Here is a 22,459-nt window from a genome sequence, read left to right on the forward strand (position 1 = left end):
GGGAATTGCTTTCAGGTCAGGGAGTAGAGGGGAAGGCAATAACAAGAACAAGAAAAGAACTCCCTCTTGACCTATAACTACTTAAACTATAGGAGTAACCTCTCAAACATAGGGCATATACCAACAATGTCTACACAAGATGAAGAGTTTTTTTCATTTTATTTCATTTTAGCAGTTTAAAAAGTCATTTTTTTCTCCTCTTTTTTTTATTACTCCTTTTTTATATCATATTTTTCAAAATTCATCAGTTATAAAAAATATATACATTTTACACAATAGCTACAAAAAAACATTTTACAACACAGTCAAATTGTCCTTATTTCTTCAAATTTATACAAAACATGAAATCAATTAAATAAGCACACCAGGTAAAGAGCCACGCACACACCACAGACATCCTCCTAAACATCCATTCCATCACAAAGACAGCAAAAAAGGAGATTTCCTATAACATTGAGACTGTAGTCCAGTAAATGACCAAAGTCATTTAGATTTCAACAGGAGAAGAAAGGTCGACGCGTTTCGGTGGAAATGCCGCATAAGGGACCACCTTCATCAGGACCAAACAGTCTGTTGAAATCTAAATGACTTTGGTCATTTACTGGACTACAGTCTCAATGTTATAGGAAATCTCCTTTTTTGCTGTCTTTGTGATGGAATGGATGTTTAGGAGGATGTCTGTGGTGTGTGCGTGGCTCTTTACCTGGTGTGCTTATTTAATTGATTTCATGTTTTGTATAAATTTGAAGAAATAAGGACAATTTGACTGTGTTGTAAAATGTTTTTTTGTAGCTATTGTGTAAAATGTATATATTTTTTATAACTGATGAATTTTGAAAAATATGATATAAAAAAGGAGTAATAAAAAAAAGAGGAGAAAAAAATGACTTTTTAAACTGCTAAAATGAAATAAAATGAAAAAAACTCTTCATCGTGTGTAGACATTGTTGGTATATGCCCTATGTTTGAGAGGTTACTCCTATAGTTTAAGTAGTTATAGGTCAAGAGGGAGTTCTTTTCTTGTTCAATTCTTAATGTATGCATGATTCAAGTGTTTTTACAAGGGGCTTTCTTAAGGCAGCATGACAATATATTGGATACATTAGGTCAACATTATATTATTGGATTTATATTCCTTCACTTGGCCATGCCCCCGGCCCAACGCACACATTTGTTTTCCACACGCCCTCAAGGCATGTTTTATTTTTGGGGATGTGCCGTGCGAATGTTGTCGTTTGTCGCGCCCATTGGCCACACACCTTGGTGCCGCGCAATTGCAATTGCAATTGCCGTGCCTATTGGCCTTGTTCACGCCCCCAGCACACGCCCCCAGCACAACGCACAAAATGCTGGAGGAAGGATGGATTTGCAAAAAGGAACTCAAATTCCTTAAGAGGCAGGACTGTAGAACACCTCTTATAAATGTCCTGCCTAAAATACACAAACACCCAACTAACCCTTCCAGGAGACCCATCATTTCTGCATATGAGTCGGTACTTGAACCCTTGCCCAATATGTTGCCATCTTTTTTAAGCCTTTTACGATAAATACACAAGCATACCTTAGAGACTCGATTGATGTTATCAATAAGGTAGAAGGTCTCCCATTAGTGAGCCTTGAAATCAAGGCACTATATACGAACATCCCTCAGGATGAGGCACTCTTTGTAATAAAAAGACATCCTGGATTTCAGGTCCAGACCACATGACATCCCTACAGAATTTTTGGTTACATTAGCTGCACTCTGCCTTAATAATAACTTTGTATTCAAAGAGAACAGGTTAAAGGAGTAGTGATGGGATGGAGTCTTGCACAAGAGGTGGTGAACCTAGTGATGTCATACTTTGAAAGAAAATGGATATATACGAGAACCTATATGAGGTGTAGATTACACACTGGTTGTGGTAACATCAAAGAAGTACAGATGCTCTGGGGGGGGAGTTCCTTCATTGGCTCAAAGCACGATCACCTGATCTCAAGTTTAGTGTGTCAAATGACACCAACTAAATCAACTTCCTTGACCTATGGATATTGAACAGGGAAGGACACAATGAGGTTACCCTTTACACTAAGCCGACTAACTGCAATACCATCGTCCATTTTTCAAGTCAGCTCCAAGCAACTTGAAAAAAAAACTTACCCTACGGACAGTTTCTCCAAATTTGGAGAAACTGTACACAGAGGGAAGACTTCTTTGAAAATGCTACTGTCTTGATCAACAAACTTGTAAACTCGTCAAAGCTGTGTCCAAAAGGGTCTGGTAAATGCCAAAGGGACACTGCTTACCACTAAAATATGCAAAGAGAACATCCCCCTCACATGCATCCTTACGTTATGTCCCTTGGCCAATAAGGTTAACAACATAATTCCGAGAAATTGGAGAATCCTAAATCCCTTGGAAAATACCAAACCCATGTTTTCTTCTAGAAAAGGGAATATCCTGCGTAATTACCTAGTTAGAGCTGGACACCTGATAGAAAAGTAGAGTGACCTACTTGAACTTTTAGGCATGCCACTTGTCAGTGTCCACTTTAAATGTAACAATTACAGTGCTTGCCTGTTTACAGACTATACAAAATCTATTTTAACCAATGGCAGATCACACCAGCAATTCCCATGCAAACTTACATATATGGGGCAGACCACCGAGTCATTGAAAGCCAGAGTATTACAACACAGATCAAGATTAAGGCGCAGGGTGCCTGGTATGCCCCTCGTGAGCACCATACAGATCTAAAGTGTAGGAGAGTAGGGTCTGCTTCCTATTGTCAGCCCCACATTTTGCTGTGATTCTCTGGTTTTTAGACTTTAGTGTACCTGTGGGCCTGCTAATCAGACCCACAGCCCAGCTGTTCTCTCTCTAAATTGATACCATGCACTTTAGGTGCATACCAGATTGGTTACTTTGTCACTCTTGTGAGCCCCAGCATAGTGTACCAACCCAGGGCATAGGTGTTCCCTAGGCCTACCAGGGGCTGCAGCATGTATTGTGCCACCCCTGGTTTGCCTTCCAAATTAACACCAAAGGTCTGTTCACACAGCCTGGGTAAGGTGGTGTAATCACCCCTTACTTAGATATAGTATATCTATATCCACCTTTATATATAGATACATATACACCTATAAGCCACTCCTATGGTAGGCCTCGACAATCCTGGAGGCAGAGTGCTTGGTTTTATGTGAGAGGGTGCCCTAGCATGAGCTGAGCCCCTCTGCAGCTTTCAGAACCATCTCCTTATAGCTATTCTATGATATAGCCATACTATATACTCTTAAGTAAATTATAATCCTCGCGGTTAATGCTAACTTTGGTTTGGCTTTATGAAAACATGTTGTATAAGGTGTCAAACACTTTGGAATACTACCCCCCCCCCCTCCAATTCTGGCAGCGGGGGTAGCATTCCACCCTTCTGGAGGGAAAAGACATGTATGTTACTGCTTTACCCGGTTAAAGTTAAACAGAGCCTAAGCATCACAAAATGGATGCTGCTACCACAGACATGAGTCTGACCTCCTGTTGCTGGGGGAAACTCCAGCAAGGGCGGCCTGGACAATAGGTTTCCTGTCCAGGGAGGAACCAGCACCTCCCCAGACAGGGGTTTTGTGTATTGGGGCAGGTAGGGCTGCATTCAGTGAATGCATCTAGACACTGCCTGGGGCACACAAAGTGCTCCATGCATAGCCCGGTTCAAACCAGTTGCTGGGGCACCCTAGCCCCAGCTCTGGTACGAAACTGGACAAAGGGAAAGGGGTGTAACCACCCCTTTCTCAGGTCCACCCATAGGAGGGACCTAGTCAGGTAATCCAGCCACCATCCTTAGTATAAGAATAGGAGCTGTCTTCCCAGGACTTTAGATTATCCTGGAACAATACTTTGATACAGAACTCTTGGACCTTCGACATTCTATTCTGACTAGAAGATGGAAAACATATCCCTTGTGGTCAAGGAGTGACCACCCTGTTCAAACAGGCACCAACAGCAACTTTGCCAGTCTGCAGTTTCAAGGCTCCCGCTGGAACACAAAGACTCTGCGACTCAAGAACTGGACTTCTAGACTTCACTGACCCTGACCCACATCCACAGCAAAGCTGAGACCTGTGACGGACACGAGAGACGTGGGACCGGACATCTTGGACATCCTGCATTTTGCTACCTGCGCTCCTTTCCTGAAGATTCAGTAAGTTGTGCATTAGAGTATGAAAAGCCCCAGCCCCGAGAATCATTTGAACGGAAGCTCAGGTCCAGACACTCTGCAAGTGTTCCGTGGGTCCCGCCTTTACATTTGTACTTGATGCATATTCCTGGTTTGTTGCTCATTGGCTAGTGAGCCCCCTGAAGATGACATCTTGAATTTGAATTACAATCCTGGTTGCTCCAGGCTTGCCCCAGCTTCCCTGCAAAGGAGAAGTGCCACAGACCTTGTTGGTCTACAACAGAGCCAATCTTGACATCCTGCATGGGTTGCGGTTGCAAAGGCTTGTTGGGTCCAATCTGGATACCGATGCTGCAGTCATCTAGATCGATTGTGGGACATCTCGAATCCAGCTCCTGGTCATCGTCGATGCCTCCTGGACCTTGTGGCTGAAGAGACAAACTCACCTTCTTCACCTTAAAGCACCCAACATCGCCTGGTTCTTTCCTGGTTCCTTCCTGGTCACTGGCTAGTGACCCAGACTCTGTCCCCTCTGCTTTCAGGTTCTTCACATCTCCGATCCACCCTTGGATCCACCCAGACACTTTTCCTCTGGTCGCCTGCAGCACTTCTTTGCAGCTCTCCATAGAAAACAACGACGAAACCCTACATCAAAAGACACCTATGCACCCGGCTTCCGTGGGTGGGGTAACACGAGTACTCTGATAGTCTCGAGGGTTCGGCCCTCCTAGTGTCTAAGTCTAAAAGGGTTCCGTCCTAGTCCATCTGGAACTGTCCTTAAACTGTAACTTTGTAACTTTTGCGAACTCTATAGAAAGTAAATGGGAGCCTGCGCCTCTGTTTAGACACTGCACGCGATTCCCGTGGGTCTCCTACTTCTTAACCTTTGGTTGCTTAGTGTAGCCCCAGCGATTCTACAGGCCCTAGGCCTGCTTTCTAACTCTCACGTGGTACTTATACCACTTTCTTAGTATGTGGTTAATGAGGCCCCTAGGGGATAACGTATACTGTGCAACTTATTGTGTATTAACTGTGTGACTTGTATTGTATTTTTACCTCTGACCTCATAAAGAGTACAGAGGGGTTGTGTTTAGATTAAATACATATATATTTGATATATACCTTGTGTGTTGTCCTTTCATTTGGTATTCAAGGGATTATATTTGGTAAAACAACTTGCTTAACTCGCCTACTGAAGTCTTATCCTGAAGACTGCTGGTTCATGCTACCACTAGGATAGCTTTTTATAAGGTTGACTTGACAACCACCATCAATAAGGGTTGATTAGACTGGCACAAGGTGCCCACTAGAACTAGTGGACATCATATGCCAGGCTAACTTCTCACATTGGTGTGCAGCGGATGGGATAAGAGCTTGCAATTTGTTTTTCCAAATAATCTTGTAATATCATCTGAAAGATCATATCAAGGTACCTGTAGGTACATATAAATCAAGTCTTAGATATGCATAAGTTCTACTGAACGTAGCAGTTGTAGGTGGTAAGGGCCTAGCACACCCTGACTACAACTCCTAGAGAGGTTCTAGTAGGAAAACATTTAGTGTAGGTAGGTGCACACACCACACCTCACTAGAATATATCCTTGGAAGCAGGCCCTAGTGGACCTCTTCAAGAAGAAACCCAGAGGATGCCTTCTAAGTATGACATATTTACTTTTCATGAACTGAGAAGTCTGTGTTCAGTCAGAAGACTGAGACAAGGACAGAGTCCAACCTTTAACCACCTGGCAAATATTTTAGTGGAGTATGATGCATAAAAGGGCATCCAACCCAGATCATCCAGGTAGTACAGAGGGGGGCCATCCCTCAACAGACGACCCACTGGTGAGAACCAAGGGGATTCTGATGATAATGTGGATGCTAACCAGGTAGAAGTCAGGGAACTGAACCAGGTTAATCTAGGACTACATGGGACTGGAGAAGGAAGGATCCAATCCAGACCCCCAAGTAGGCCTAATGGTGAGTACAGAAGACTCAGATCACTTTCCAGTGCCTCTGGCCATTATGATTCATCAGTGGGGTCCGATGCCTCTGAGGAGAATGTCTTCACCTCAGAGGAGGGAGCATAACGCTAGGATGAGAGAGGCCAAGCTTAGGATCAAGAGGCAAGAAGTTGCCATTGCAAAAGAGACCCTGGCTCTTGAGAGAGAGAAAAAATGTAGTGGGTTAGAACCCACTGCTGGCAGCATAATTCCTAGAGATATGAAAAGGTCTCATGACCATAGAAACCTGAACAAGATTGTCCCTCCCTATCAGGTTGGGTATGACATCCACAAGTGGATAACTGCTTTGGAGAGGGCCTGCAAAGTACAGCAGGTACCCCAGAGTCAGTGGGCAGCAGTTTTGTGGCTCTCATTTGCAGACAAAGGCAGAGATAAGCTACTGACAGTTAGTGAACAGGATGCTGACAACTACAATGTCCTGAAGAGTCCTCTGATAGATGGGTTTTGGCTTAACCACTGAGCAGTACAGGTTGCTGTTCAGAGATACCCAGAAGGCACAGACTCAGGACTGGACTGACTTTGTAGATTGTTCTAAGGCTCTGGAAGGCTGGTTAATGGGCAGTAAGGTCAAAGACTGTAAAAGATTGTATAATTTGATTATGAGAGAACAAATTCTTAACAACTGTCAGAACCAGTTATTGCATCAGCACCTGGTTGACTCTAATCTGACCTCTCCCCAAGAATTGGGAAATAAGGCAGACAAATGGGTCAGAACCAGGGTGAAGCAGAAGGTACAGAACCAAGGTGGTGATCAGAAGAAGCAAGACCAAAAGGGTGGGGAGAAAGCAAAAGACCAGAAGTCTTCGCCAGGTCCCCAAAAAGCTTCTAATGGTAGGGGTCCCCAACAATCATAAAAGAAAGAAGGTCCTAAGAAACCATGGTGCAAAGTATGTAGGGAAAATACTCACTGGACCAGTAATTGCACCAAGAAGGAGGCAGCTCCAGCCACCATTACCCCTATGGCAACTGTTCCCCCTAGTACAGTTAATAGTGGTGGTTTTCAACAGAAGGGTGTAGTAGGGTTAACCCTGGGAACTGAGATGGGTTCTGGCCTAGTCAGAATACCAACTCAAGCTGTTCTTGTCTGTGATGTGGACATGGCTATGTCATCTACTGTGAGTCCCAGTAACTTTGGCAAGTACAGACAGACTCCTTTAATTAATGACAAAATGGCTCAGGCCTACAGAGTCACATGTGCTAGTGTCACAATGGTGACGCCTAGCTTTGTGGACCCTGGACAGATCATACTAGGTGAAAATTACCTAGGGACCAATGCTAGCAATGTCACTACCACTCACAGTATGGCAATTGTTAATTTCCCTTGGGGAGGGGTAACTGGCCTAAAAAAGGTTGTGGTTAGCTCTGACCTCCGTGTAGAATGCTTGCTTGGCAATGACCTGGAGACTTCAGCTTGGGCTGAAGTGGAGTATAGGACCCATGCAGAGATGTTAGGAATATCCGCACATGTCCTTGCTGTGACTAGGTCACAGGTCAGAAATAGCAACACTGAACTGGCACTGGATTCTGGAACAATGGACCAGTTGCCTACCAGGAGGAGAAGCAGTAGGGTTAAGGCAGTGCCTTCCCCCTTGCCTCAGGAAGAGAGTTAGACTTCACAGAAAGCTGATTGTGAGACCCAGGAGGAAACTGTCCTAGAAGAGCTTCGGCCCGATCAGGTTGAGTTTCTTGAGACAGGGGACTCTCCAGGGCAGATCTGAGGCAGGCGCAGTTAGACTGCCCTTTTCTTGAACCCCTCAGACAGCAAGCTGCTGCTGAGGCTGCTGGGAATGCTAGTGGGACCTACAAAGTCTATTGGGATGATGGGCTCCTTTATTCAGAGGCTAGAGACCCCAAGCCTGGTGCTTCCAGGAGGTTGGTCATACCTTTGGCATTCAGGGGCTTCCTTCTCACACTAACCCATGATATTCCCCTTGCAGGACATCTTGGCCAGTACAAGACTTGAGACAGGCTTGTCCCTCACTTTCACTGGCCTCACATGTCAGAAGACACCAAGGAGTTTTGTCGCTCCTGTGTCACCTGCCAAGCCAGTGGCAAATCAGGTGGCACCACACAGGCCCCCCTAATACCATACCTGTTGTGGGGATTCCCTTTGAGCGTGTAGGGATTGACATTGTTGGACCAATGGATCCCCAAACAGCCTCTGGGCACAGGTTTATTCTGGTGGTAGTGGATCATTCCACCAGATATCCAGAAGCTATTCCCCTAAGGACCACAACAGCCCCTGTTGTGGCAAGAGCCCTCCTGGGAGTTTTCTCAAGAGTGGCTTTTCCGAAGCTGTGTCCCCAGGACTTTAGATTATCCTGGAACAAAACTTAGATACAAAACTCGCGGACCTTCGACATTCTATTCTGACTAGAAGATGGAAAACATCTCCCTTGTGGTCAAGGAGTGACCACCCTGTTCAAGCAGGCACCAACAGCAACTTTGTCGGTCTGCAGTTTCAAGGCTCCCGCCGGAACCCGAAGACTTTGCGACTCAAGAACTGGACTTCCAGATTTTTTTTACCCCGACCCACATCCACAGTAAAAGCTGAGCCCCGTGGCGGACACGAGAGACGTGGGACCGGACATCTTGGACATCCTGCATTTTGCTGTCTGCACTCCTTTCCTGAAGCCTTAGTAAGTTGTGCATTGGGGTGTAAGAAGCCCCAGCCCGAGCATCATTTGAACCAAAGCGCCGGCCCCCACACTCCGCGAGTGTCCTGTGGGCCTGCCTTTACATTTGTGCTTAATGCGTCGTCCTGGTTCCTTGCCCATTGGCTAGTGAGCCCCCTGAAGATGCCATCTTGAATCTGACTTGCAATCCTGGTTGCTCCAGGCTTGTCTCAGCTTCCCTGCAAAGGAGAAGCGCCACAGACCTTGCTGGTCTGCAACAGAGCCAATCTTGACATCCTGCGTGGATTGCGGTGCCAAGGCTTGTTGGGTCCAAATCGGATACCGACACAGCAGTCATCTAGATCCATTGTGGGACAGCTCGAATCCAGCTCCTGGTCATCGTCGATGCCTTCTGGACCTCGTGGCTGAAGAGACAAACTCACCTTCTTCCCCTTAAAGCACCCAACATCTCCTGGTTCCTTCCTGGTTCCTTGCTGGTCACTGGCTAGTGACCCAGACTCTGCCCCCTCTGCTTTCAGGTTCTTCACATCTCCGATCCACCCTTGGATCCACCCGGAGACTTTTCCTCTGGTCGTCTGCAGCACTTCTTTGCAGCTCTCAATAGAAAACGACGACGAAACCCGACATCAAAAGACACCTATGCACCCGGCTTCCGTGGGTGAGGTAACACTCTGCAGAAGTGTGGTGGTTGCTATCGAGGACCTCCTGGAGGGATCTGATGGGTATGGTATTTTACAAAGAGTGTGTATTATGTTGATGCCAATGTCTTGTTTTCTTCAAGTCGAATTGCCATTACGTTTGTAATTCCTGGAACCAATGCATGTTTGTTTACTCAATAAAAACTGTTATAAAAGAAAATGTCATAATGTGTCAACAAAAAGCCACTTTTCAAAAGTATTCAGTGAGTAAAACCTGCATGTTCTAGTTAACCTTGTCAAATATTATGCCTACAATAATACAAAGGAGGTAAACACTACCCTGCCACAATGACACTGGGTAAATAATTAGCACTGCCCTGAGCAATTTATATAATTGATGCCCTGTTGAGTGGAACATTCCATTTCTGGCTCGTTGAATTGCACCATGACTGAAGGACAGGGCAGCACTGGGAACCCAAAGCAGCCTTGGCAGTTTTGTAGGACCAGTCTTGGGGGGTGGGGTGGGGTCAGAGTCTGGGCTGCTAAACCAGCCCCCAGTAACATAAACGGCCCCCACTGCTGCAAAACCGGACCCCACCCTTCCAGCCTCCTGGAAAAATGCCAGATGCCCGCTACCATTAGATCCAGGGGAGAGCATGTTGCCCAAGTGGAACACTGTCCCACAGCTCAGGAGGGGGATGGGTCCAATACCCACAGGTAACACTCTCAGATTATTACTTGGTCCACCTGTCCATTCGATCCTTGGGGTACCAACCACCAGCTATTACATTCTCCAAGAGCACACCACTGAGATTGTAGACACCAGCCCACTAAGAAGCTTCCTGCTGTATACAGTTCCTAATGCTTTTCACTTTCCTTGACGTTTCTGCCAATCACAGTAGCACACATGGCACATCCATCCACCTTTTCAATCGCACACTTACTAGGCATATACCGGAGGCTGGACTGTCCATGTGGGTCCATCACACTCCTGTCCCATTCGTAAGAAAAAACACATAATTTTTTCCGGGCCCAGGGTTTTCAGCCACCATCTAATGAAGGATCGGTGAGACCAGGCCGGCTTTGGTATGGGTGAGCTAGGCCCAGGCCAAGGGTGCTAATCTTCAGAGGCGCTCACAGAGATGTCTGCATTACGGTGCTAGGCACAGCTGTGTCCCTTTACCTTGCTCTAGCAAAACAGTTTAAAGTTGTTCTTATCTTTTTTAATGTGTTGCAATTGTTGTATTTTGTGTGAAAAACTGGGGCCCCTACCTCACAGGTGGAACCCTGGTAAGGAAATTATACTTTTTAGAAAAAATGAGTTATGCACCGGGTTACGTGCAAGAATTTTAACCACACAAGTTAGACGCTGAACAGAAAGTCAGGTACTAATGAATGTTTGTATGATCTGTTTTTTGTTTAATTTTAATCATTGTATCAAAAAAGTTTTGTTCACATTTTTATATCTTTTTTTTATTAAATTACATGTTTTTTGTCTTTGCAAAGTGCATTGTATTGCATGTGACCTTATACAAATATTAATAGATTACAATCACAGCTAAATCACATAAAATTAATCAGTCATTTCTTGGAATATAGAACCAATTCCTCTTCAACGTGTTTCGGCGATTAGCCTTCCTCTGGAATTCTGTATTTTTTTATCCGACAAATTGATACTATGACAGAATTTTTATTTGATTTTAGTTAACCAATCTTACAGATTTGATCTTAAATTACAGCGTCTAACTAATTCTGCTATATACATAAACTCTATATCTATATAAGAATGATATATACATAAGGGGCTTCTCTTACACCGTAAGGTCCTTGTCTAGTCAAACAATCTGATTTTTATACTAAATAATACATTTATGTGACATTACTATACAACTATCAACATCTTCTATTTACATCTCACTGAACACTGCTTACATATGTACATTATATACAGTATTTACAATACATTGCACATCATGATTTTTTTTTAAAACTTAGGCATCTTAGATCTAATCCGAGGGGCCTATCTGCGGATAAGGATATTCTTAACATACCTACATAGATTGTCTACTCTAAAAAGGCCAGAAAAAGATGAGTAAAGGTAGGGTTCTATTGAGTGAATGAAACGGAGAACCTTCATTTGGGTTTCTATTTATATGTATCAAACAGACCTGTTTGGTGAAGGGAAAAACTCAGATGATATGACTGGAGTCTATCTCTAATGCACCTCCCTAGGTAATTCAAACGGCGAAGATTCCAGAAAAAATGTGGGATTAGAGGCATGCAAAACATGGCCATTAACCCCTTCCATGCTGGTGACGAACCCCAGCCGTCATGCACTACGGTGCTCGTGTGCTGATGACGGCTGGGGTTCGTCATGGCCCGCCCGTGTTCTGCCGGCGGCCGCACACGGGGAAAATCGCGGCCGCACGGAAGGGGTTAATTTATTGTCTCTCTAACAAGGATGGATGGCAACTAAAGCTACAACATAGAGATGTACCTACTTGATTAAACGACTTGGATAAACGTGTTTTAATGTTCAGAGTTAGAGCTTCTGAGGGGATTCTCCAAATAATTTCTAGGGCTCGTACTTCTAGCCCGTCATAGTCTGAAACATTATAAATAAAACAGACTGATTTCCCAACTGGAATTATGTGTACATATAGCGCAACTCTAGCTTAAGTTGAGATAGCTGATAGAGGATGACTTACCTGCTTATGCACAGACCAAACAGAAATGGGCGGTCAAGAGACGTTCCATGTTTCGGTGGACCGTGGAGGAGCTCAAGTTCGGACGGTCTCCCCTTGTAACACTCAGGGCTGATAGAGTCTGCGAATATTCAAATGTCCTGGTTAATAATGGTACTAAGCTGGCGTATGTTATGGGACTGACTAATGTTTAACCCAGTCCTGCCGAGATAAATGTTAAGACATTACGGTTTATTACTTCAACTAAACTGGCGTTTGTTGTATCACCAAATGATGTTTAGCCCAGTCATGCCGAATAAATAATGTTTAACCCAGTCCCGCTTTTATGACCGCCGCCAGCACCTCTTAGAGCAGAAGCCAGACAAAAAAGCTCCTAATTTAGTCTTCATCACGAAGCATTTAGAGCTTAACGAAAGAATAAGACAAACAATAGTGCTAACTGGCATATACTGAATGTAAATGTTCCAAAAGAAAATCGTCTGTCAAAACCTATGTTTGCATACAAAAGAAACAAATCCTTGAAAGATCGTATCGTCAGGTCACGTGTGACACCTAATGTATTGAACAGCCAACAATCTCTTGTGGATTTGCAACCAGTACAAGGTACATACAGTTGTTTAAACTGCAAATCTTGTAAAACAGTGATTCAGGGTCCTACTCTGAATTTCAATAAACAACTGATCAAACCTACAGATCTTAATAATTGTAGAAGTACAAATGTTATATACTTAATAATTTGCCCCTGTCAGAAAGGATACGTAGGACAGACAGGATGAGCACTGAACGTCAGGTTGACGGAACACAGATCTGCGATTCGAACAAAGAAACTGACAACACCATTGGTTGCCCACTATGTAGAGAACAATCATACACCTGAAAATATGTCTTAGTACATTCTAGAGAGAGTACACCACAAGACAGGATTAGATGTAGGCAAAATCAGAAAACTGAGGGAGGTGTATTGGATTTTTATTTTGGGGACAGCAACTGATGGATTGAATATAGATATACCTTGGGAACAAGCAATATTGTAATAATTGTAAGAACTGTGCAGTAATTGAACTGTCCAGATCGTTACAATATGTGTATACAGCCATCGTATTTGCTGATTAGAACCTACCTGCGGATAATTTATGTCATTTCCATCTTTTTTTCCCTCCTTTTATCAAGTTCATAGTAACTACATAGGCTTCCTTCTCTTTCACTTGCTACCAATCCCATCTTCAAACATTACGCCATGCAGGACATCAGATATACCTCTAACCTCCATAGATGGTGTCCAAGAGCACATTGGCCACATAGGAAACATAATAACACAGAAACCTATCTTATAGTAGTAAATTCATCACTTCGATCATGTTGATGGTCGCACCACTCCCCTGTTCAGGAGGATATCGATATTTCGAATTTGGTTATTTTGATTACAAAAAATGTGTTTATGCGATTAGAATATTCTATAATTCCTGTTATCTCTCTTTGAGCTATATCCGATACGACAAGTTAGAACTTCTTGATTCGTACCTTTACAGCAATCAAATAGCAAGCCGAAATAGACTAGCTTAAGATGGCGGATCGCGGCACAGAAACGGTGTTATCTAGAAAATTAGATAGCACACTGAAATCTCATCTCGCGAGATTTCGAATCCGGCGCGCTACTAAGAGCTTCAAATACAGCAAGCACAGCGAACACTCTCGCGTGCGGTGACGGAAGAGCAACATCCGAATATATGCACATCGTTTGAAACATACGAGTAAGTACTGGTCCGGGTCGGTCCCGTTGAGATTAGGCTAAAGTTAGGCATCCTTTTGTAACGGGAATTAATCGCTAAATTTCTGCTAGAAAGGAGGGTGTCAGTATTATTTCATGGAGGTACCATTTAAGATCAGGCGATAGAGAGGCATCCACCGGTAGCGAGATAAAAATTCTACATTTTGAAGCACGCTATATTTTTGTAGACGGTAGGGTGCATATACTCACGTAAATTCTCTAAGCTCTATCTAGTAAACCCTTTGTTCCGGACACCCTTGCGTTTTTCTAATGATATGTACCCATGGGCATATCGTGTGTGCAAGTCACTTTCAATGGGCTCTAGTAAATATACCATGTGAAATATATAATGGTGGACCATTTTTTTAAAAACTGGCCATATTGTGTGGGCATTTTTACCCCACGACGACCAGCTTACCACAACCCATTTGGTATGACTGGGTTAAACATTAATTGGTGATACAACAAACGCCAGTTTAGTAGAGGTAATAAACCGTGATGTCTTAACATTTATCACGGCAGGACTGGGTTAAACATTATTTATTCGGCATGACTAGGTTAAACATCATTTGGTGATACAACAAACGCCAGTTTAGTAGAAGTAATAAACCGTAATGTCTTAACATTTATCTCGGCAGGACTGGGTTAAACATTAGTCAGTCTCATAACATACGCCAGATTAGTACCATTATTAACCAGGACATTTGAATATTCGCAGACTCTATCAGCCCTGAGTGTTACAAGGGGAGACCGTCCGAACTTGAGCTCTTCCACGGTCCACCGCAACATGGAACATCTCTTGACCGCCCATTTCTGTTTGGTCTGTGCATAAGCAGGTATGTTATCCTCTATCAGCTATCTCAACTTAAGCTAGAGTTGCGCTATATGTACACATAATTCCAGTTGGGAAATCAGTCTGTTTTATTTATAATGTTTCAGACTTTGACGGTCTAGAAGTACGAGCCCTAGAAATATATTTGGAGAGTCCCCTCAGAAGCTCTAACTCTGAACATTAAAAGACGTTTATCCTAGTCGTTTAATCAAGTAGGTACATCTCTATGTTGTAGCTTTAGTTGCCATCAATCCTTGTTAGAGAGACAATAAATTAATGGCCATGTTTTGCATGCCTCTAATCCCACAGTTTTTCTGGAATCTTCGCCTTTTGAATTACCTAGGGAGGTGCATTAGAGATAGACTCCAATCATATCATCGGAGTTTTTCCTTCCACCAAACAGGTCTGTTTGATACATATAAATAGAAACCCAAATGAAGGTTCTCTGTTTCATTCACTCAATAGAACCCTACCTTTACTCATCTTTTTCTGGCCTTTTTAGAGTAGACAATCTATGTAGGTATGTTAAGAATATCCTTAACCGCAGATAGGCCCCTCGGATCAGATCTAAGATGCCTAAGTTTTAAAAAAAAATCATGATGTGCAATGTATTGTAAATAATGTATATAATGTACATATGTAAAGCAGTGTTCAGTGAGATGTAAATATAAGATGTGAATAGTTTTATAGTAATGTCACATAAATGTATTATTTAGTATAAAAATCAGCTTGTTTGACTAGACAAGGACCTTACTGTGTAAGAGAAGTCTCTCATGTATATATCATTCTTATATAGATATAGAGTTTATGTAAATAGCAGAATTAGTTAGACGCTGTCATTTAAGATCAAATCTATAAGATTGGTTAACTAAAATCAAAAAAAAATTCTGTCATAGTATCAATTTGTCGCATAGAAATACAGAATTCCTGAGGAAGGCTAATCGCCGAAAAGCATTGAAGAGGAATTGGTTCTGTATTCCAAGAAATGACTGATTAATTTTATGTGATTTATCTGTGATTGTAATCTATTAATATTTGTATAAGGTCACATGCAATATGATGCACTTTGCAAAGACAAAAAACATGTAATTTTAAAAAAAAGATATAAAAATGTAAGAAAACTTTTTTGATACAATGATTAAAATTAAACAAAAACAGATCATACAAACATTTATTAGTACCTAACTTTCTGTTCAGCGTCTAACTTGTGTGGTTAAAATTCTTGCACGTAACCCGGTGCATAACTCATTTTTTCTAAAAAGCAATTGTTGTATTTAACATCCTATCAGCCCCCTTCCATGCCCTTCCATGTATCTTTCACCCCCTGTCCCCACACACCAACAGCCCCTCCCCACACCACTAAACAACTTGGCACCAGCCTGACAGAGCTAAGCTGTGGGCGATTAAGGTGAGTTGGGGAAGGTGCAAGATGTTTGAGTTCAGAGGTTATTCTCTACCTTGATGTAGACAGCCAGGGACTGACCAGTGAAAAGGGGCCCTCGCTACTTCGCTCTATTTATCAACAGCAACAAGGACGGAAAATTTTGGGTGCGACTATACTCAAGGAGAACACTTGCCAGCCTAATGATGACCAATGCATTAGTGATCTATTCACCGCAGTCAGCTGTGCACTCACTCTGTAGGGAGATGAATTCCTACAAATGGCACAGAAGCAGTAGTGGCTGCTTTCAGGGCTAAGTGGCGATGCAGGGCGGGGCGGGAGGATGAGCAGCATCAGGTTTGGCACAAGCAACTTCCATGTTCGCTGCCAGAGAGACTGGGAGCCCGTGCATGTTGTCTCTAATCCGGCAATGCAGCATGGGTTGGAGAAAGCTTCAGTGCGCATATCGGTTTGGCCATCCTGAGATGGCCGGCCAAACCCACATGCGCACTGACGACAGTGCCCACCACTTCCCCTCCATGACTACCCCCGCCCCAAAGCCTGGCCCAGGAGAGAAAAATAAAATGATAATAAACATGGTTTGTTATCGATGTCTTTTTCAATTTCTGCAGCTGCCAGCAGCGGCGGCCGGGATGGGGGGGGTGGGGGGGGGGGGGGGGGGTGACACTCTCCTGTTTGCGGAGGAGCCCCCGCTGCACAGAAGTATTTAATAGGAATGTGACTGTTGCATGATTTAGTTTTTCACGTTGTGTTCTACTTTTTTAAACTTCTCAAGCACGCATTCTGCAGAAGTCCTTCATCAAGAGAATGTAATTTGCTTTACCTGCAACACCAAACCGCAGTGCCTATTGTGGGCATTTACTGCCCACTTTTTCTGTACCCAAGATGCCATGTCCAGTGTTTGGTAGATCCTACAAAATAAATCTACAACGTCATAAAAACAGGATGTGGCTGGTCCAAAGGGCACGTGACCCAGGATAGGGCTTAATTCGCTAGTCCCTGTCTCATCACACATGCGCACATAAATGTTCAGGTTTCTCTGCAGCTTTGGCTCAGCAGCAGACATGTTGAATGACCTGCAAAGAAACTGAAATACATGAAGACAGGTGGTAAACTGACCTATGTCTATGTCCGAGTCTGCTGGCAGCTCTTCTGTGACGTATAATAAATCCAGGTTTCGCTCCGGAAGGCCATCCCCGCTCTCCCTGGGCCATCGCATGCCATCGCTACCTGCGCTGTCCTCCTGAGACTGGAAGAAGACAGAGCTGCCAGACTCCTGAGAACGCATCATACTGTACCGCCGTCTCTTGTCCTGAGAAGAAAGGAGTGAAGCAGGAGAGACTGGATGAGACAGCAATGACTGTGTGACAGAAACAGAGAGTCTGAACTTCGAAAGCGCAAGGAAGATTATTGGCAGAATGACGTAGCATAATAGCATACTTTCCAACATTTTAGAACAGGAAAGAGGGAGATTTTGGAGAAAAAACCATCGAATATATTTTCTCCATTGACTTCTATTGAAGGAGAGGTGATTTGAGGCAGGAGACACATGAACATTTATTTACCAAAATAGCAAAGGTAGTAGAAGTGACATCACAGACCATTTAACTTTCACTTTCACTCACACATGCATGCTTACACACACACATTCACACATACACGCACTCACTCTCACATAAACACACTCTCACGCACAAGCTCACACACAACATACATTTTAAAACATGTTTTACTTACCTCAGCTACCAGGGAGGGTCATATTCCAGCTAATTGTAATCCGTTCTTTATGACACTAATAGTGAATAATACAATATTATTCACTATTAATGTGATAAAACACTGACAGACAATATGGAAAATGGAGCACCGAATGACGTTCATGAGAACAAGATATCCTTGTGTTACTAGCACTGATTTTGCCACCTCTAAGGGTAGGGGCCCCAAAGGCAGAGACAAGGGTTGCAAGAGTCAATGATACCTGGTGCTGCCCTAAAAGATGTCCAAAAGGAGACAGGTAAAATGAAGTAGTCCTAGGAATAAGTTACATTACACCAGAATAATCAGAGTAATTTCAGTAGTTCTGCTTTACCATTTGACATTGAATTACCAATAATAACACAAATACACCTGCTTGCTCAATCAAGAGTAATCTAGGGGGGGAAAACCTACAGCAACAGCACATTTAGCAAGCAATTTGCGTTGGCTTTAGTGCTATTTTCTTAGTGCTAAATGCATCCTTGCATACCCTTTGGATGCCAAGTTCAATTTTGGTTCAGAAACTAGGATTAAATGACAGGAGTAATTTGGGGAAAATCCTACCCATGTGCAAATTTAGCGAGTACGGATGGCTGCTCATGTTGCTATTCATGTTCTGTTGTACACTACAACAAGAGCACATTTAGCAAACATTAGCAGCTGCTGTTAATTTTGTGTTGCATCCTTGTGTCTATTTTAGATGCCAGGGTGAATTTTGGCTCAAAAACTAGCACCAAATGCCAGGGGTAAGTTGGGGTAAATCCTACCCCAAGTTCACATTTAGCGAGTATGACTGGCTACTCGCGTTGGTGTTCAGCTTCTGCTGCACATATCAGTATTTCTTAGCACAAAATGCATCTTCCCATCTATTTTAGACACAGGAGAGCATCTTTGTGCTATGAAAATATCACTAACTGTAGAATTGCTCTTCTCACGTAATTGCGGATTGTGCAATACTGACAGATATGGGTTATGTTGGAAGGGTCTATCCTGAAGAAAGAAGCAAATGAGCTTGTGAGAGAGAGAGAGAGAAACAGAGACACAGAGATACAGAGACACAAAGAAAGAGGGATATATACCTAATGTCCTAAAGTGATAGGAAAGGAAGGTAAAAGAGGGAAATGCTAAGATTGAGACGGAGACAGCCAATGCTATTACACAGAAATAGAGTGGAGGAAGTGGGGAGAGTTATGATACAGAGAATGGCTAATGCAGTGGGCAGAGTTATCATAGGAGTTGTATGTGAGTATATGGATGCCACAGGCAGAAGTGGGCTTAACTTGCGAAATTCCATGTAGTACAATCACTTGAAATACCTAAACATTCCTCAAGATTATGAAAGAAGAAGAATTCTGCATTTAGCTCTATTTGTTTGTGCAAAAATGCCTCTACCCTACCAAAATGGGTGCTTGAATGGATCTTACAATTAAAAATAGCACTAAATGCAACAGATCATGAATAGCAAAGTGCTCATGCTAATTAAATGTGCTATTGGTGTAAAATGTACCTCCAATTTATTACTGACATTTACCACCAGTTTCTTAGTGCAGAAGGCACTGTTGCATCCGAAATGGAGGCGAGGATGCATTTTGCATTAATAAAATAGCGTTAAATGCAAAAGAGCACAAACAGCAGTGTGAGAAGCCGCTCATACCTGCAAAATGTGATGTTTCTCTGCTAATTCTGCCCCCAATTTGGTTTTACTTAATGTAATTGCATAATTATCAGTTATACAGTGCAAAAGAGTAGCACAGAGTTACCAAAATCTCTCAGATAACTCCAGTGTAATTACATTTACGTCCCAGGCCTGGTCATTGATCTTCTGTCCCCCCACTGCTAGCAAAGAAGTTCACAGTGTCCACTTTCTATTTTTCGAAGGATCTATAAATGGCAATTGCCCTCTCCTCCAAGGCAGGGAGGTACTGGTAGCAAGCAGCATCCCACGCCAGTCCCTGCCTTTTGATTATAAATCTATTTACCATCTAAAATTATGGGGCATATTATCAAGGGGGTTTATCTCCGCTTTTTTGGCTTTAACCCCTTCCATGCTCATGACGAGCTCAGCTCGTCATGAGGCACAGTGGAGCTGTGCTTATGACGAGCTGAGCTCGTCATGAACAATAGTATTCAAAGAAGGCCAGAACAGGAGGGGAAAAGTCACAGCAGCCAAGGTGTTAAAAGCCAAGAAAGCGGAGATAAAATTATCTCCCTATTACCTAGCTGTCGCTAACACCAGTTAGCGACAGCTAGTAGGAGATAGCGAACATCTTGGGCCCCACTTTGCATGTCAGAGAAATGTATCACTAATGACATGTGGGTGTGCCAAGATGTTAGCGACTGGAAACAGTTGCTAACATCGCTATCTCCTATTACCAACTTTTGGAGATATTCGCGCTAAGCGCAAATATCTCCAAAAGCTAACACCTGCCTGAGCAGTTCTTAGCCATAATATCCAATGGGAGGTGGATAACATGGCTAAGAGCATTAGCTCGGTAATGCATGAATATCGCTGACTTTTCAGTGATATTCATGCATTGCGGCTGATTTTTATCGCATTTGCGATAAACCTTGGTAATACGAAGGTTTATCTGCGATAAAAATCGCCGCAGCTCAGCTGTAAATTTTTGTCTCTAACCAAGCAATAGCGATAATTATCGCTATTGCTTGGTAATATGCCCCTATATTTTTTGGTCATCTGAAATATGTGTCTTCAACCTTCAAGGTTCCGGCTTAAAGGTATCTAGTCTAGCACATACCAGAGGAAATGACCTTTCTTTTTTTGGCTGCCTGTGCAAAACGACAAGGTCAAACTCTAGATCTCAGGTCCAGAAGGGAAGCCCATGACATTTGAATTAAGATTTTTTTTTCTTTCTTGACATCTATAGCAGGAAGAGGCTACAGATCCTGAATCCAAATAGTGGCAGAGTTAGAGAGTAGACATACTGGCCGACCGCCCCACTTCCCAGAACTAATGAAGAGGCTCAGGCTCACTCGCATGGAGACAAAGCTTGTATCGGGTCCTAGCCTGGCCCTGGGGGCAGCACAGCGCCTGAATATACTTTTATCATGAATTGAAAGCATGCAGCAGGCCAATAAAGCTTTTCGTCTTTCACAGATTGATAATTAAACTGCCATTAAATTAAGTAACAGCAACACATGCTATTTACAGAGCTTAGAAATAGCAGACCCGTGGCCTTGAGGATAGCACTTATGATATCAATATTTCAAGGGTTGCATTGGAGTGACTCTCTAGCCGGGCTGACACTGTTGAACTGCCCAGATTTTCAGTGTCATTCTGTGGAGGATTTAAAGTAACCTGTATCATGTTTACATAATTGAGTGCACATTTCACCAGGGTTTTTAATGTTTGTTCATCTCTATGACAATGTATGCACTTTTTCTGTTGCGCAAGGTGTGCTAGTGCCAGAAAAAACTGATGTTATGATTCAGCTGCGGTGAAGAAGAATGCTTAACTAGTGAAGAGTTAGGCATTAAAGAAAGAAGGGGTGGAGGTCAGGCTCCGCATCCCAGTTGTCAGTGACTCTAATGATGACTTTAGGCTGGTCACCGTGGTGTCTTTGAGATCATTATCACTAGGATCCTCACGGTCCTGGGCAGACTTTAAACAGGAATTACATAAGCTGTCGGGAGGTGTTAAGGTGTGGGTATTAAAGTCATGATGTGATGCATGGGGTTGTGAGATCATATGTTGAAGAATAAAGACATCTGTTGCAGAGCTCCGTGTGTGGTGTGTTTCATTTGCATGCCCCCATGCTGGGGAGGACACTAAAGTCACCTCTGAGTAGCTGTTCTTCTTAGAGCTCTACTTGGGGCCTCGCTGTCTCTTATCGTGAGAGAGGTTCCTACTTTCCGGAACCAAAAAATGTGTTTCAGTGCGCTGCTGTCCCTTACTCAGTAGTATAACTACTGGTTGACATAAGGACCTGAGGCAATAGTACCCAGGAGAAACATTATGTATCCATAATTTTAGCTGCCCTGAGGTATGCTATCCCCATTGCTTTACTTGGCATGACCCACTAATTAATAAAACCCACACGTTTGTGGACAACATAACCTTTGGGTGAGGTGACTAGAATGATTCCAAGCACCCATGCAGGATATGTTGTCCTAGATATCTGCTAGCTCACAGTGCCACCATAAGCCCCCTAAAATAAACAGGGAGTGAATGGTTTCTGGCAACAGATGAACGTGACAACCATGACCCCTCAGGGATTGAAGTAACAGAGCAGAACTGTCCACTCAGTCACTTGTGCACTCTTGTTTTCAGAGAAATATACAGAGAATACACTATGGGATGTTTTCAATATATTTATAGAACCAACGTGATTTTTGTAAAGAATACATGTGCTGCAATAATCAGTAGACAAAAGTAGATGGAAGTGATTACAAACACCAAGAGTAAATAGCAGACATTGACCTCCATGGTGCTAGGACACTGTATATATGCAGGCATATAGTACAAGGTAGTCATCAGGCATACTCCTACTATGTAATCCCTATTCTGTGTAAGTCTAGAGCAGGGCTCTT

General features: G+C 43.1%; 1 protein-coding gene across 1 annotated transcript in view; it reads right to left on the reverse strand.

The window, feature by feature from the left end:
• The window catches only part of VWA5B1 (von Willebrand factor A domain containing 5B1), a 1,100,054-nt gene that overhangs the window by 613,863 nt on the left and 463,732 nt on the right, over positions 1-22,459 (reverse strand). Inside the window, exon 12 of the mRNA XM_086920192.1 lies at positions 17,276-17,468. Within this exon, the coding sequence (XP_086776318.1) occupies positions 17,276-17,468 (193 nt within the window). The remainder of the gene's footprint in view (positions 1-17,275; positions 17,469-22,459) is intronic.

The sequence above is a fragment of the Lissotriton vulgaris genome, chromosome 5 (genome assembly GCF_964263255.1).
Source record: "Lissotriton vulgaris chromosome 5, aLisVul1.2, whole genome shotgun sequence".
Taxonomy (NCBI): Eukaryota; Metazoa; Chordata; class Amphibia; order Caudata; family Salamandridae; genus Lissotriton; species Lissotriton vulgaris.